General features: G+C 48.6%; 1 protein-coding gene across 2 annotated transcripts in view; it reads right to left on the bottom strand.

The window, feature by feature from the left end:
* The window catches only part of KLHL21 (kelch like family member 21), a 207,593-nt gene that overhangs the window by 124,211 nt on the left and 64,911 nt on the right, over positions 1-18,471 (bottom strand). For both annotated transcript variants that reach the window (XM_086922168.1, XM_086922166.1), the window contains exon 3: positions 4,862-5,267. In XM_086922168.1, coding sequence (XP_086778294.1) covers positions 4,862-5,267 — 406 coding nt within the window. The remainder of the gene's footprint in view (positions 1-4,861; positions 5,268-18,471) is intronic.

The raw sequence follows: 18,471 nt of genomic DNA, 5'->3' as shown, positions 1-18,471 counted from the left end.
TACAACGCGATGTTTTACATCGCAGTACTTTATTACGCATGTTTTACAACGCAAGTCGTTACCACGACTTGGGTTGTTGGGGGCTGGATAGTAAATAGTTTAATTTACTATTCCAACTCCAGTCCCCGTGGATAGTAGGTAAGGAGTTGGATAGTAAATTAAACTATTTACTATCCTGGAGCGCCCCCCAGCGCAATTTGTTGTTACAACTTGCGTTGTAAAAGTTGCGTCGTAAGGGAACTGCGGTGTAACATCCGCGTTGTAAAGGATGTTCCCCGAGTCTTTTAGCTTAAGGGCTGCTTTTTCTGCAGAACATGATTTTTCTGCCTTCAATCTCTTGGGATCAGCCTTTAATGAGGTAGAGCCCTCATTTTTACGTTTCTTCTCAGCTGAGAATGGCCCGGGACTCTCTTCAACATCTGAACCAGAATCCTTTCTGGATTATTTCTTCTGGAGGCATAATACCAATCTTGCTTCTCTGTCCTTTAGAGTTTTGGCTGAAAAGGTTCTGCAGTATTTTCAGTCCTTGACTGCATGTTTGGGATAAAAGCAACAAAGACAATCCTTGTGGGGGTCTTCAGAGAAAAGTCTTGCCTTCCCACAAGATCTGCAAGGTCTAGAAAGCCTTTTCTTAGCTCCCTCGGACATCCTATAGGCAAAGACTGTAGGAAAACAGCACCATGATGTGAATTCTAGCAGGGTCAAAAGTTCACTCACTGACAAACTGAGCAGAGCTCAGGGAGACTCCCTTACACACAATGTGCGGTTAGAAATCTGAGGTCTGGTGGCTCTGCTGGGGAGTTGAGATCTAGGACTTGTCTCAGTCTTTGTTCTTTTCTATCTCAGTCACACTCTCTTCTCATTACTTTCTCCTCTTTCTCACCTTTCTGTCCATATTTTCTCACATGCTTAATTCTCTTTCACTACTATCTACCTTGTCTCTATAGCTTTCTCTCTTCAAACTCTTTTCTCAATACCTTCTCTCCCACAGTCATCCTCCCTGCCACCTTCTCCTCCTCACCCCTATCAGAAACAGGCCATGTAGAAGATTAACCCAGTTGAGAGAAGTATGATACTCTCACAGAATATTAGCTGATTCTGTTTTCTCAGTCCCCACAGAACCTCAGGTTTTAGATTATAGGAAGGAGTGTTGAAAGACCTCTGCTCTGCCTGTGAACTGGCCACCTCGATTTATGTCTGCACAGGGGTTCAGCACTGTCTGCAATGGAGCTCGGCTCCATACTTGGAAGAGCTCAGCTATGTTTGCCCAGGGCTGCAGCAATATGTATGCAGAAACTCCTCTCCAACGCAATTAAAGAAATTGTGTATGGGTACAGGTCTCTGCTCTAAATGTGCATGGGTTAAGCCCTATGTATGCAGGTACTTTGCTACAACTGTGCTGGAGCTCAGCTGTGGAGGAGTGAGTTCAACTCTACAAAATGATGAGGTCGTTTTGTGGCAAAGCTCAGTGTCTCTGTAGGCACAAGGACCTACTTCTCTCTGTGCAAGAACTCGTTTATGTCTTTTATGTGTTGAGCCCATCTCCAGAGGACCAACCAACTTCCTCTCCTTAATAAAATAAGCAATGAAATGAGCTTCTTGATACCAAGCAAACTTCATCCTTTTGAATGGTACTTTGTGCTGCAAAAGTTTGGACACAAGGTGCTTTGTTCCACAGTTGCACTGCTGATCTCCATTTACCAGGTCTTCTTATAACGTCTCAATTGTACATCCTCTTCCTTTCCAGAGTATACTTTGTTGTGAACCTCTTCTTGATGTTCATTGCTTTCATGTCATTTTGGTATGTCCTTTGGTCTACACTTGTAGTGAGAAAATTTAGAAAGAGCAGGGAAGATCAGGCTGAGACAATGAGACAAAGTTAAATATGAAACGAGACAAAGGTGAAATGTATTGCGTGGTAAGGAGCATGTTGAGAAAAATGAAAAGGGCTGATGACCGGGAATAAGAGAGAAGGCAGAGACACGTGGAGAGTGACAAGAGGGACTTAGGGCAGGAACAGAGTTCTGATGTCCAGGTACTATGGGCAATTGGGAAGTTAAAATGTACTGTGGCATATGGGAAGGAAAGACTGGGCCTGAGCAAAAATGAAAAGTTAAAGAAAATACATAAAATGTTAACTCTTTTCTCTGAGCACCACGTTTGAGCGTAAAAACAGGCAGACCCTGAAAAGAGGGTAATCAGGTGGACCATGGCTCTGAAGTAGGTGTGTTAACCCAGGTGTCTACATTTACCAGTTAGATCCTTTGAAATGTGAATGTGTCTTGGATTTGGAGCAGGCACTGTTCTCTCTTTGGCTTAAGGTTTTCTAACCACCAACTACCGCTTGCAGAGATGGCATGGATGATCAAGAGGTAGAACACATGAGACCATAGTAGACTGGGGAACACCATGCTGGTGTGGCAGAAAGCTAAGGGGGGAGACATGGGAGGTGTTGTCTATCCACAGTGTCATTCTGATCCTTCTCTTCAGTCTATTATATGGCTGTCCATCAAACCATGAAATGTCAGAACCCAGTAGTACTCGGCTGTGCTTAGGAAAACAACTGCATCGCTTGTGAATCCCTGCTGTGGTGTGCATATCCAGCTCTACCAAACTGTGAGAAAATTCAAGTTGAAGGCAGATGAGCACAGTGTATTGCTGCACTGCACCAATGCATACATAGGGCCTGTTAGAGTAACTGTATGACATGACATCGTTGTGAAGCCACCACATTAATGCCAATCAGCAGCAGCTCCTTGTCAGGGACTTCTAGGCACAGCCCCCCTGCCTCCAGCGAGGCCATGTGCATTTTTTAAATTTAGCAGTGTTCATGAAAACACAAGTTTAGTGTTTCCATGAACACTGCCAATGCGCAAGTCAGCCTTCTCTGCCTCCTCCCCAAGCTCCTGACGCCAGAAAAAGAAGGCCTGAGAGGGCTGAAGCATGAACCAGCTACCGAGTGTTGTTTCAAAATAAAACACTCTATAGATGAATTTCTGGATTGTGCATGTGAGGGGCATAGTTCAACTACAGTCCCCTCACATAGGCACAATCTATGTTATTAAGGAGGGATACTGTGCCTGCCTCAGGCAGCACAGTACACCTGCTAAAATGGGGCTGTCAGGTTTCACATCAGTGCATCCCTGATGCCAAAAAAAGCCACAGGGTTGCAGGGGCAGGATACTCAGCACTGTTCCTATTTCTTTAGGCGTATGCTTCCAGCCCTATCAAAAAGCTGAGACCGGTATTTAGGTGAGTCTTCCCATTTTCAGTCCTGCCCTGGCACCTCATTGGGAATCATGGATTACTGGTTTCAATGCCCAGCACCAGATTCCTGTTTTGTTTCTGTCATGGAGCTTCCAAATTGTCAGATAAGTAAGCAAGATAAGTAAAACAAAAATGTTATTTATCTATCCTTTCAGTTAAATGGGTGTTGTGCGCCTGGTTGTGGCCTAGAAAATTATCAGTGGATAGAATTAATATAAGCATTCTGTCACTTTTCTACATTCTTCATTGTCATGCCTTGAGACAAGTATGCTCAGAAGTGAGTCCTGTGCTCACTGTACCACAGAAATGAACCTACACCGACTGATGAGGTACAAATATCCAAAACAATCATGGGCTGCTTGTGCTCCAGTCCAGAGGACGGTCTTGGTTGTTCCTCCTGGTGCTGGACCAAGGCTGACTTGCTCACGCCTGGATCTAATCAAAAGTGGTATGGAGGGCAAAAAAACAATGGATTGGTATGTAGCCAAGAGCAATTACCAGAGGCTGATATTAATTCAAGCATTCCATCCATCACTTTCTGTGTATTATTCACAACAAATATATGGAAAAAGAATGACAACCCACTTTTTTGTGATTACAATTTCATTTAACAGTGGCAATGCTGGGGCCTGAAAAGAGAAGTGCTTGTGGCAAACAGCCAAGTCTGTTCTCCCATTTAGGTGGCCCTACCCAGCCTACTTCCAGGGTTTTCTACAGTGCCAGTCTGTTTTATTATTTAATTTGTTACACATCAATATATATTGTGGGTAGACACTGTACTCCCCCTGAAGTAAGACAGCTCCCAGTCGCATGTCGCTTTTGCACGGGCAGCTCCCATCGATTTCATTGCATTTAAGACAGTTCCCAGTGTTATGGCACTACAGTATGGATAACTCACTGTTACGTCCCAGCCCAGCAGTTAGCACAGCTACCACTGGCATGTCACTGTAGCACGTATAAGTTTCAAGGTTATGACAGTGCAGCAACAGCAGCTCCCAGTTTGCAGTCACGACAGTGAATGAACCATCCAGTGTTGCGTCACAGCAGTATGGGCAGGCCAGTGGTCGCTGTAGAGTATGCAGCTACTACAAGGAGGACAACCCACAGTACTTTTTGTAACTGCACCGGAATGAGCACTCTGTTTCATACCATTGCAATTAGAGCAACCCCCAGTGTAATACCACTACTGTAATCTCAGCTGCCAGTGTGAAGCATGATTTCCCTAGCATAAGCGGTCCCTTCTTGCAACTCTTGACCAAAGACATTATAGGAGCCAACAGACATATTTCAGGGCAAGCTAAAAAGAAAATCTAAATAATATCACGAAGAGAAGTGTAAAATAAATGTCAAAGGCCAAAACCACCCAACAAAAGGGGGAAATTGTTTTTTTTTTAAACCTGCTAAACGCAGCTAAAAAAATAAATAATAATTCATCACCAATTTCTAGTATTCTAGAAAAAAAGTGCAGATCAGCACTTAGGTTGGATTGTAAAAGTTGCTCTTTTTGCCCAAAAATATATCGTGGTAGTGCATACTTTTAAAATGTAGTACCAATGAAACATTAGTCCTAAGAAAGCATTTGGCAGTTACTTACCTAACAAAATAGATGAGTCCGTTTAGGGTCACTGTTTTTGGTGCAAAGGACCATGGGGGCAGCTGGCCGCAGTTCACAAGGGACCACAGGTTTATTTCGGGATCATAGCACTGTATCACCATGGCCTCTTTGCCTTCGAGGGATCCAATGGCATACAGCTTGCCACGGCATGAGGTGGTGGAGCAGTTGTCCATAGGATGAAGCATAGGCTTCAAGGGCTCCCATGTATCGAGGGTGGGATCATAGCGCTCTGTGCTGTCCGAGGCAATCACGTACAACAGTCCCTTGAGCACTGTCGAGCTGTGGTACTCTCTCGGCTTCAGCATTGGCGACACTTCGGTCCACTCGTTCACACTAGAGTTATATCTCCATACATACTCGTACAGCCTAGAACCATCTGACCCACCTACAGAGATAAGAAAGCAAAATCAGCATCTTTCATGGGAAAACGTACAAAGTGATATAGAACAAGTTTCCCCGTTTTCGAACCTACAGATCAATAGATTACATATTTGCATGTATATATCACATGTGTACAACAAATCTGTAAGGCCCATTCACAGAACTAATCTTAGACAAAATCCTAAACTTACTACTTTTGGTATTCAAAGAAGGCATTTAGTAGTAGCAAAGTTAGTATTTTGTCTTAAATTAGGATTTTGTCTTAAATTTGGTCTTAAGACAAAATCCCAACTTAAGACAAAATGCTAACTTATGACAAAATCCAAACTTATGACAAAATCCAAACTTATGACAAAATCCAAACTTATGACAAAATCCAAACTTATGACAAAATCCAAACTTATGACAAAATCCAAACTTAAGACAAAATCCAAACTTAAGACAAAATACTAACTTAAGACAAAATACTAACTTAACTACTACTAAATGCCGTCTGTGAATACCTAAAGTAGTAAGTTTAGGATTTTGTCTCAGTTTAGTTCTGTGAATCGGCCCCATTATGTGTCATGATGTTTAGAAAGTTAGCAAAGGAAAATGCTCTTTATTTTAGTTAGTGTTCCATTCATTTATCAATTCATTCAACACAGTTAAGGCATCCAGCCATCAAGTATACATCAATATATTGTGTAAGGCAAAGGATATTTAAAAAAGATAATATCCCTGTCATTTCTGATAAATAAACATCATGGTCTGGAGGGGGTCTCCATACAACAGTATGTCCAGGGCTTCTGGAATTATGCAGCAAGGCTAAATTATGCGGCAAGAACAGCCACAAATTGGCGGTGTAACGTGGCACATTCTATGGCAGCGTTACTTCATTTATTTGACATTTTTAAGCACACATTAATGGTGACTGTGAAAGGCTTCATTTCATTAGTGCAGTTTAAGACCCGAGGATAGCAATCAGCCCATACATTTTGACCTGATAACCTTTGAATTGGTCAGCCACTGCGGGCACCACACGTGTAACTTTGTTCTCAGTAGTTTTGGATCCCTTTGAGCTAAACCCATGTATTTTAATCTACAAAGTATGCAACATATGTAGGATTTTGGGGAAAGTGTGGAAATCCATAATTATGCGGAAAACACTGCAGCATCACATATTTCCAATGGCACTGTGCAAAGGAAACAAATGGGAGTGACGATTAGGCTATGGTTGAAATGGTGCTTGTTGGAAGTCCAGCAACAAGGAATACGATTCCAGTGGATACAAGCAGGCTTATTTGTGTCACTATCAGAACTCTCACTTTGGTCTAAGCCAGCTATCCTGAGCAAAGGATTAACCATGTTGGTTTCCCGCATCATGTGAAATGGCTATTAAAAAACTTCCCAGAATAATTAAGGACTTAAACTTTTTGCTTGACTGTCCAGGTTTGTTTCTAAGATCATACTCACAAAAAGATAGTTCAACAGCAAACACCTTTCCCCATTTTCTCCATACGTAGCTGTGTAGCCAATATATTGTCCTTGTGCTCGGTGCAGTTGTTCAACGTGTAGGCTATAAGCCTTTTGGAAATAAAGTACTATTCCGAATCTCTGCTTCCACTATGAGACTGTACCATGCAATCCATCCCCTTCGCAAAACACATAGCCTTTGAAATTCTATTTCTCTTTCCCTACCAGTCCCTATTGGGCAGCCTCCATTTATAAAAGCAATGACCCGGCACAAAGGTGAGGTTTTCATGTTACATGGACAGTCGTTTTATTTGTCTGGGGCAAACCATTCCAATGTACTTGCATCGAGCTTACTGGGGGAGAGGGATAGGAGAGGTGTTTAAATCTCCTTAGAATAGCAGGAAGCTGAAACCTTAATGGCCTTTCTAGACAATGTACTATGTATGAATTGTTCATACAAGTGGTTACAATCTAGTTTTATCAATGGCCATAGACTATGAAAGATACAAATACAACAGTACTTATCAGCATTTACTGTAATGGTAAAACAGTTCTGCTTTTTTCGGGTTGCTGTATTTTTGCTTCTTATGTACTGTTCATTCTGTGTCAAGTGTAAAGTGTTTCAATACCCTTTTGTATTATACACGCTATATAAAACTACATAAATAAATGATCTGTGGATTTTTCGCCTGAAAGAAACAAACTGGGGATTTGACGGAGTTGCCATTTGAAAAATTGGTTTCTGCAGAGTGATGTTAAATGTTAATGTCTTAATTGGTAAGGGCAATGAAATTTGGGGAGCACAGTCATCTAATGAGTATAATGCCACAGAATAGTGGCCGAACCGTCCTTATAAACGAACAAGTTACTTAGCTTCTGTAACACCTCATCTGATAGAGACTAAATCTAGGCGCAGATTCCTCACCTTAAGGTTTTACGGATCCAGTGGGAAGCCTATTCTGAGCAGTACCTCTACGCGCCAGAAGATGGTGCGAATCTGCTCCCCGTTGGCATCTTAAGCATTGTCCACACTGAAAGTGCCGTGCCCCGTGCTTATATAAGCTCCAGCCCAGCACATTGATATTAGTTTACTTACATTACTATTTTTGCCCCAGAAGCACAGAGCTACATAAGTAGGCTGATTGACCAATGTGAAGAAACTAAGGGCCTACATGGATCTTTTAGGTAGAGGAACCAATTCGCAGAACGAGAAGGATAGGCGGGTCGGTAAGGAATCTGTGGCTAGACAACGAGGAATCAAAGGTAAGTAACTGGTTCATCTGCTAGAGATTTCTAGCTCCAGATCCTTACCTTAGAATAGGTACCAAAGCAATACCTCCATGCAGGTGGGTCAGCCTCTAGCTCAGATCAAAAAGTCCTTGAGGACAAAACTGCCAAAGTGCCCATTACAGCGTATCGGACTGTCAAACCGGTAATGTTTGGTGAACGTGTGCAAGGATGCTCATGTAGGGGCATGGCTACGCGCTTGAACGTGATGGCTGCGTAGTAGATCGGCTCCCTCAGCTTTGACCGCAATCTCTAACATCCTGCCTCAATTATCCGTCCCTTGGTGCCGGGACACCCGCAAGGAGAGACCCTGAGATCTGGCGGACACAGAGATCAGCTCACAGGGCTCACTTGTGACTCAGGTGCGGCTCGCCAGAGGACGGGCTTGCATAGCACCACAGACTGGGGCCTTCAATGAATATCGGGACTGCACTGGTGGAAGCGAGCGGGAGGCACCCGAAGCCATCCACGCGGCCGACGAAAGACGCCTTCAACCTGGTGGAGGGCTGTGAGTGCTTTAATATCGCTCTCCCCTCCCCTGCTGCCTTCATTCGCCTGCTCCTGCCACAGACCAGCGGCGACTCTTGGACCTGGCAGGCACAAAGGGCGGCTCGCCAGAGGACGGGCCTGCATGTTACCACAGATCGGGCCTTTGGTGATTCTCTCGCCTGCTCCTGATACATATCTATGCCACACCCTCCCCATTGCTCGCTGAGCGTGGCCCCCATTGTCGCTGTGGACGCCCCAACAGAAGTGCGCGCCGGCCACGTCAGGCACTGCCAGCTTGCCCATCTGAAGAGATTCACACGCTGATGACGCCACGGGTCATCGACGACGGTGTAGTATTTCTCCCACAGCCGGCATCCCCCACAGTGCCTAGGTTCCCCCGACCTACGAGGCGCTTGGCCATTAAGTGGCTACCATTGGTGGGGGCCAACGTTGCATAGTCGTGTCACCACTAGAAGCTCGGAGATCTTTGACTTACAAATACATCTCTTTGCAGCGATTGGCGCTGAACGCCACTGGTGACCTGGATATTGCAGTCTGATCAGTGGGAGATGCCTGGTGTGGTGGGTGCCACACGAAGCCCAGCGAGATGTCCAACGCCAGGGGTACCAAGGTGCTGCCCCAGAACAGACTGGACCATTTTACCTACCAAAAGGCGAACTCCCCTGAAGCAGTGACCAAAGACAAGCCGGGAACTGAGTAGGGGGTAACCTCAGGAGCACACCCTGAAGGACGTGATGGACGCCATTGCGGGAGTGCGAGCATCCATGGAGCAGCGTACTGATGCCATAACGGTAGAAGTCACTGTCATAAGAGCAGATCTCTCCAAGATGAGCGACAAAGTAAAACAACTTGAAGTTACCTCGTCTAGTCTTGTGGATGATGTCTGGCAACTACAAAACGAGCTCTGAGATCTCTAAGCCTTCAAGAAGCAAGCGGAAGACAAGTTAGATGATTTTTAAGGACCCTCCAGAAGAAATAATGTGCGAATAATTGAGGTACCTGAAAAAGCGAAAGGGGCAGGCTGCTGACCTGTTCGTTGAAGACCTTATCACGAACCACTTATGCCCCAAAGGTCTGTGTTGTTTGTTCGTGGTCGAAAGGGCCCACAGAGTGCCAGGAGGAAGACCAAGACCCGGGACCCTCCACGGCCAATCCTGGCACGTCTGGGGGGCGTGGCTTGCAGCATGCCGAGCTAGACGTGCAGCTCGGGAGCTCCCGGCCGCCGACTCCTTAATCCGTCTAAAAATCGATGCCACACAATCGAAAATACTTGACAAAGTGCAGATGAGCCTACAGTAACTGCAGCGCTGTCGGAAGAAACTTGCTGGAGCGGTAGGAGCCTGAAATCCGCAGTTTGCCTGGCCAAAGACCAAGTGGGCCGTGAGAGCAAGATGGCAACACAGGCTTGGCATTAAAACCAGACGAACATCGGAGAGCCTAGAGTGGCCTGCGGCAGCCGGGAGGCCAATTGGCAGAAAACGGGAGGACGCGGGGCAGGAGGAGCGAGCTTGGCAGCCCGATTACCCGGTGCGAACGATCCTGATACCCGGCCGCACCTCACCAAGATGGTGGCATGAGGAGGACGAAGTGACCAGGAGCCTGCACCGGGAGGGTACAGGCACGCCACGAAACAGACCCCACCCGGAGCGCGAGATCCCCTGAGGCGGCAGCCCCGACGGAACCGAGTCAGAGGTGAGAGCCCCCCCCCGAGCCCGAGCACACCTAACCAAGATGGCGGCGTGACTCGTCGACGGACCTCGGGAGTCGCTCGGGGGGCCCGGCCTGGTCGGAGACGGTGCACGCGGTCCGGAGGGGGCCCCGAGCGGTCACTGGGGGAACCGGCGAAGCGGCTCCAAACTCTACACGTACCCAGCCGCCCTTTACAAACATGGCGGCCAGTTAAACAAAGCCCGCGCTTGCAGGCAGCGGGCCCGGGAAGGAACCAGGGCGGAACACCACAAATAGAGGCCAAGACGGGTGGAGGAGCCTGCGAACACTCGCTGGCATTAAGCGCAAGACAAAAGGGGAAAGCCCACATACACCCTGACGGACATCAGAGTAGGGTGGCCCAGGCTATGGTGAGTGCGGTGAGGCTTTGCAATCAGTGTGTTGCGGGTTATGTATTAAGGCGACGCCTCTGCCCGAGACTTCTAGGAGACCGCAAACGGAGACACACACGGATCCCCTATTTAAATATTCGCATGTCCCCGCATCCCTGCATGACCTAACCTTCACGGAAAGCCGAGCTTCCACGACCATCAACGCTGGGGGGTGACCACCTGCAGGGACATTCTCAGAGAGAGCCCATGATTGCTTGAGGGCCTATGGGGCAGGTGTAACAGCGGGCTCATCGCGGCGCAGCAGCGACACCCCGCAAAATGTCCCTGGTGCTGGGGATGTACCAGTGAGAAGAAGGTTGAGACACGTGGGGCCGCACTGTAAAGGCTCTGGTGGCAGATACACGCCGTGTCTACAGACTTACAGACGTTACGGAGCAGTGCTTGGAGGTGAGAGAAATACAGCAGCACCAGAGGAATACAGACCTACCGCAGATAACCATGGGGAAGAAGGACGCTATCCCCAAATCCCTGAAACAAGGCCCAATGGACAACTTTGCAACTTCTCGCCCGGGCAGGGAGAACCCCAACACAGCGCAGGAGGGGTCAATAGACACTGGCAGACTGCTAGCAGCTATCCAAGCATCGAGATTAGACATCCAGGAATCGAGAGCGGCTCTAGAGGTCAAAATAGGTGAGGTGGGGTCAGAGGTCACCCTCCTGCGACAAGACTTGAGGAACTTGTCGGCAAGAGTCACTGAAACGGAAACACGAATTGGGGAGGCGGAAGACTCACTCACCACGCTCCGAAAAGACATGGTGGAACTCCAAGCATCACAAAGGCAACTCCTGTGGAAGGTGGATGATGCGGAAAATAGGGCACGCCGCAACAACCTGCGCCTAGTGGGCTTTAGAGAAGGGATCGAGGGGAACGATATGGCAGCCTTCCTCCACACGTGGCTGACTACGACCGTCCCGACGGCGCGTTTCTCTGCGTGCTTCGTGATTGAAAGAGCGCATAGGGCACTGCTGGCGAAGCCCCCTGAAGGTGCGAGGCCTAGACCGGTGATAGCACGCTTTCTGAACTTTGCAGACAGGGACTTGATACTTCGGGAGGCCAGGAAATTGGGAGAGATTCGACTAGAGAACACCAACATCATGATCTTCCCGGACTACAGCCAGGAGGTCCAGAAACAGAGACCCTCCTTCGACCTGGTGAAGGCAAAACTGAGGGCGCTAAAGATTACCTACATGCTGCTATTCCCTGCGAAACTCAAAGTTATATACAAAGAGAAATCGATATTCTTTACCCACCCTGAGGACGCATGGCAGTGGCTCGAAGAGAGGCCGATCCTAAACAGCAGAGAGACGGCAGGGCGCGAGGAACTGGACAGGTCTCTGAGGGAGAGGACGCAATGGGGGCTCCCAAAACCACAACAGCGGAAGTCCAGAAGACTGCATTCTCGCACGCCTGGGACGCCATATCAGGCCCGCACATCCGCGGGTGCAAGGAGAGGGCGATCGGAGTCGCCGGGGGAATCCTCCACTGCGGACTCAAGAAGACAGGTTCTTCGTCAATCAACACTCTCGGAAGGAGACGGCGAAGACCGAGCTGATGGTGGAGAGTCGGACCCTGAGGAGGAAGAGCCGAGGGAGGACCAGGACTCGATGCATCCACTGGAGAAGGAGATCCGCCATCTGGAGCAGGACTCTTCCGACAAACATAGCGGAACTGACTCAACTACACAAGATTCACACTCATGAACAATGACCGAGTGGCGTACCAGAGAAGGCGGCCGGGGAGACCGGAGACACGCAAGTTGACAATCCCCCTTGTTATTTTCACTCTGCCCAGTGTGTATGTTTCTTTAAATTGGTTAAGTTATCTGACTAGGCACGGCACTGGGCCTAGTGCCCTCACAGCATTTCACGTTGGGGGGAAAGGTGAGGGATAGTTAACCGAGGGGGGGCGAGGGTGGGCGACAGACCGTCTCCCGCTGAAAGCTTTGTCCTATACTGGGATGAGTCTTGAAGGGGAGGGTGGTGGGGAGGCGTTGGTACAAGGGGGGCCAGAGTTACAATGAGTTGGGAAGGGGGGAACAAGGTTGGGGGGGAACACAGTTGGGGGAAAGCCACGAACGCACACTTTGACACTCCGTCCCAGACACCCACCGACTGCACCGCTGGCGGATGAGAATCGGCCCACACAATGGCAGGTACACTAGCAGCACAGCCTAGGGAGGACAGGGGACTCTCCATTCTAACGTGGAATGTGAATGGCCTAGGATCAAAAGTTAAACGGGGACTAGTGAATGCATACCTTAAGAGACTGGCGCCGGACGTCATTCTTTTGCAAGAAACACACCTCAAAGGAGATAAATGTGCATTTATAGCGAGAGGCAGGCACAGGGTTCTGGCACATGCGGGGTACACCTCAGACTCCAGGGGAGTAGCGATTCTGGTTAAAAGATCAACGCCGTTCTGCGCCACACGCACATGGAGTGACCCTCAGGGTACATACGTGGGGGTGCAGGGGACATGGAGGAGACAGCGCTACACTATAGTGTCGGTGTATGCGCCGCCAAAGCTCCAGTCACGTACGCTTAAGGCGATCACGTCCATTCTCATTGACACAGCAGACACCATACAAATAGTGGGAGGTGATTTCAATGACGTGATGTCAGACGAACTAGACCGTACGGGACAACCGCGCAGAGGGGGGACGCAGACAGTTCTGGCACAAACGATGAACACTATAGGACTCACAGACGCATGGCGATGGCGTCACCCTACAAAAACCGCTTACTCCTACTCGGGGGCACATAAAGTCTTTTCCAGGCTTGACTATATTTTCATGGCAAGGCAACACCTAACGGCAGATGATGAGGTGGAGTACAAAGCGAGGGGTATATCGGACCACTCACCCCTGTACGCAAAGGTAGGTGGGGCGAGGCAGAGGAGAGCACTGAATGGCGCCTGGCGGCCTGGGATATCCAATCTCCCGAAATTGCACGTGGCGTCAGGGCTGACATCAAGGTGTACATAGCCGAAAATGAGGGGTCAGTTTCCTCAAGGATAACCCTCTGGGAGGCGATGAAACCGGTACTAAGAGACAGAATCCAGGGAAGGTTGAGAGAGGCAAGACGAAAACAGCAGGAGGAGGTGGCGGAATTGGAGGCCTCTATCCTGAAACTGGAGGAAGAATACCAGGTACATAAGGGGGCGGACACGTTGCGACGACTACTAGATACCCAACAGAAGTATATGGAGGTAGTCTCGAATGAGGCAAAGACCCAATCGCTGGCAACTCTCCATCGTTTATACGATGTGGGAGACAAATCGGGTAGGCTCCTGGCCTGGCTGAGCAGGAAAGAACGGGATGCGAGGTGGGTGGAACACATCAAATCGGAGGACGGTGGTATGTGGTGCACTGATGTGGAGATAGCGGAGGCATTCGCGACCCACTACGAACGATTTTACAGAGCCAAAGACCTGGGGGACATAGATGTGGCACTAAAATATATGGAACAGATGGAGATACCAACACTATCTCCTGAGTCCAGCTCGGCGCTGGAAACGGACATCACGTTAGACGAGATATCCGAAGCCATAGCGAAATTAAAAACGGGCAAGACGCCGGGCCCTAACGGGTTCCCAGCGGAACTCTTCAAGAAGGCCTTCAGATCCCCTGACACGCCATCTTAAAAACCTCTTTATTGAATCATATCAGCAGAAGTCGCTGCCACCAGACCTCGCGCTGGCCACCATTGTGCCGATCCACAAAGAAGGCAAACCTAAAGAGGATTGCGCATCCTACCGCCCAATTTCCCTCCTTAATATGGAAGTGAAGGTGATAGCGACGATCTTAGCAAATCGCATGAGAGTGGTGATCCCAGACCTTTTCCATATGGACCAGTCGGGGTTTCTCCCTGATAGAGCGACAAAACTAAACCTTAGGCGCACTCACAACTGGTTGCAAGAGGTCAAGGGGAGGAGCGAACCGCACTGGTTCCTCTCACTCGACGCAGAAAAAGCATTCGATGCGGTGCACTGGCCCTTCCTCATGGCGGTGCTCCAACGGTTTGGCTTCGGACCGAAACTGCGTGGCTGGATACAGCTCCTATACACTGCCCCGAGAGCACGAGTGAGAGTGAACGGGAGACTATCCCGCAAATTTAAGGTTGAACGGGGTACACGGCAGGGATGCCCGCTGTCCCCCCTCCTATTTACACTAACCATCGAAATCTTAGCGCTTAATATTAGACGGAACCCGGACATCCAGGGCTTTTTACTAGACCCCTCAATGGCTGTGCAGGAAAAAATATCACTCTCTGCAGACGATGTACTGCTTTACATCACCAATCCCGATACAACAGTGCCAGAGTTATTTAGGGAACTGGACAGCTTTGGGGCAAGAGCAGGCCATACCATAAACTGGCACAAGTCGGTTCTCTATGACCCACAGGGGAAGGAGCAGTGGGGAGACGTCCCTGAACGCCTGGTCACTACCTCCACAGGTTTTCAATACCTGGGAGTATATATTACCCTAGACAGGAAACTCTCATTCTCCAAAAATATAGACAGAATCATGGGGGATGCTGTGCAGGACATGGATAGATGGAAACGGTTGCCGCTCACGCTCCTGGGCCGGGCGGCAATGTACAAAATGATTACCCTGCCTAAGTTCCTCTATGCGCTCCAAAATGAATACTACCCGCTCCCGACCAATACGATACAAAAGATAAATGCAGATCTTCGCACCTTTTTATGGCTGGGTAAGCAACCGCGAATAGCCCTGCAGAAGCTCCGAAGACACCAATACAGTGGGGGTATCTCCCTACCTAACTTGGAGGCCTACTACTGGGCGTAACACCTGACCCCGATAAACGACTGGATCCATGCCCCGGCAGATCACCCGACATATGCACTCGAAAAATATACACTGGCACCCAGAAACATTCTGTATTAGCTGTACGGTGGTACGGTGAGGAAGTCGCTACTACCTGCGACGGTAATCACACTGAAGGCCTGGCGGCAGGCGACCAAACGTACGGGATGGGAAGGAAAACCCACCAGACAAACACCGTTATGGCACTGCCAGTGGCTGACAGAACTTGGTAAGCTCAGGGGCTTCCAACGGTGGGACGATATCGGTATATCAAACATAGGTGACGTGATCTCCAGGGGGGAATTGAAGTCATTCCAGACACTCCAGACTGAATTCGGGCTCCACCACTCACAAATGTTTAAATACACGCAGTTGAGATATGCCTGCAGGGCACAAAATATCACACTTACGGAAATACCTGAATACGCACCACTGGAGGGCAGACTCCTTCAGGAACATATAGTGGGCAAAGCGGTTTCCCTCACTTACAAAACCCTGACTAATAATATGCTGGGTGACCTGGCGAGACTTAGGGGCATATGGGAGGCAGAGGTGGGGGTGATGGAAGATCTAGACTGGGAGATTGTCCTCATGCACCCTCGAGAAGTAGCGATCAAATCTAGGTTACGTCTCATTCAGTTAAACGTGCTTCATAGGACGTATTTCGACAGAGTACGACTACTTAAAATGGGGAAAATAGGCGACCCAACATGCCTTAGGTGCTGCCGACAGCAAGGGGACTTCTACCATACCATATGGGGGTGCACAAACATACAAACCTACTGGTCACACATCTTTACTGAACTTGGGGAAGTTTTAGGGGTGGAACTTACGCAGGAGCCTAAGCTGGCCATACTGGGCATGACCAACGAAGTAGACCTGCCTCGACCTCTGCTCATTTTTCTGGTACTAGCGTTGGTAGTTGCCAAAAGAGACATAGCAAAATATTGGGGGGCCGCAGAATCGCCGAGCATTGAGGAATGGACCTCTACATGGCAGCGGAGAGGGTAACTTATAAGGCGAGAGGGTGCCCCAAAAAATTCCGCAGAGTGTGGGCCAAGTGGAGACAGTATCATGGTCTGGAGGGGGGGCAGTGAGGGAGGGCGTCGGAGGGAAGGGGAGGAGTGTAATGTCAAATGTTATGAAAAAGGACCTGTATTCACTGTGAACCCCGCTGCGAGGTACCTCGGGAAGTTGGGAACAGGTTGTGAATTAGAAATGCTAAAGAATGCGGTTACGTGGGGGGAGGGGTGGGACGGGGTTGGAAGGGTTGTACATGAATATGTATATGTAAGCGGAGAATGACCCTCGACAGCAACCCAAGGTGTGAAACGTGGCTCGGCAAAAGATTGTTGCATTTGCGGCAATTCAGTTGAACAGTTGGGGAGGGGGGGGGGAGGAGTTGGGGGTTAATGGGGACTAAATTCAAACTGAAAAAGCAGATGTTCAATATGATTTGGAATGCCAATGCCGGCTACGCTGGTATGCCCTCAGCATGCACCTTACAAACGCCGCCCAACCTCCGGGGTGTGGGCTGAATGGCCGTGTGACACTGTGTTTTTTAAATATTGACTCTCCCGCGTCTGGGACAGCTGAGAATTGCATACCATGCTGGTCTCTTTCTTTATCTGCAATAAAAATAAATAAAAAATAAAATAAAAATCCTGGCACGTCTGCTAAACTTCAGGGACCATGATATAATCTTGCAGAACGCCACAGTAGCCCCGCCACTCAAATATGAAAATGCTACGATCTCCTTTTTTCCAGACTTTACCTCGCGGTTAAGCAACAGCTCAGAGAAAAGAGATTAAAGTATTCAATGCTCTTTCCGGCTCACCTGCGTGTGGAATCCAATGGGAAGGCCTGGTTCTTTGAACGCCCCCTTCACCCCCCCCCCCCCCCCCCCGTCCCCCCGAGGGACTTGAATTCCTCGAACCGCTGGCTGCCTGATTTTCTTGATTCCCTAGGACTAACAGACGTGTGGAGGACGCTCTACCCTACCAGTAAAGAACACACATTTTTCTCGGGAGCCCACAGGAGCTTCTCCCGCATTGACTATGTACTTACCCCCGCTACACAAACGACTTACGTCCGGGAGGTCAAACACCTGGCTAGAGGCATCTCGGACCATTCCCCTCTGTGGGGACAAATAGGATGGGAGAAAGGCAGGCGGGTGGGATGACACAAATCAAACCATGGTATCTACGAAACCCGGGGGTCAGAAAAGAACTCTTAAAATGTATTCGGTTCTATTTTCAGGAAAACCAGGGCTCGGCTGAATCTCCACAGATACTATGGGAGGCTTTTAAATCAGTTGTTCGGGGTAGTGCCATATCTCTTATAGCAGGGACCAAGAAAGATAAGCACAAAGAATTGGAGAAAATGTAATCTGACATCTTAGAACTTGAGAGGATTTCGGATGGAGATCCATCTCCGGACACACTACACCTCTTACACTAAAAAAGGGTAGAATACAAACCTATAGCAACAGACAAAGCCAAGGAATGGGGTACGGAGAGGGATGTAAGAATCTACGAATGGGGAGAGAAGGCCGGCAAACTGATCGCCTGGCTCGATAAGAAAGAAAGAGCCAGCAGGCTGGTCTCCGAACTGAAGGTTTGGGGAGGAAGACTCCAGAGCCCTCCTGCAAGATATCAGACTGCCTGCACTCTCCCCAGACGACAAGATCTACCTAGACAGCACTATAACGACTGAATAGATAGCACAGGCCATTCGAAGTCTTAAACCAGGGAAGGCCATGGGTCCTAACGGACTACCTATTGAACTATATAAACTATGCCCTGACCTACTCTCCCTGCACCTGAAGGCAATGTATGAAGAAAGTAAAAGTGCGGGCACCCTCCCACCAGACCAGCGTTTGGCTGCTCTAGTAGTTATTCACAAAGAAGATAAACCTAAATATCAATGCTCTGCATACAGACCCATCTCCCTTCTCAACGCGGAGCCTAAAATTCTTGCCATGCTACTTGCCGCTCGACTAGTTAAGGTCA

The sequence above is a fragment of the Lissotriton vulgaris genome, chromosome 5, assembly GCF_964263255.1.
Source record: "Lissotriton vulgaris chromosome 5, aLisVul1.2, whole genome shotgun sequence".
In the NCBI taxonomy this organism is placed as follows: Eukaryota; Metazoa; Chordata; class Amphibia; order Caudata; family Salamandridae; genus Lissotriton; species Lissotriton vulgaris.
Note: the sequence above shows the minus strand (reverse complement) of the source record. Positions and strands in the feature narration are given on the sequence as shown.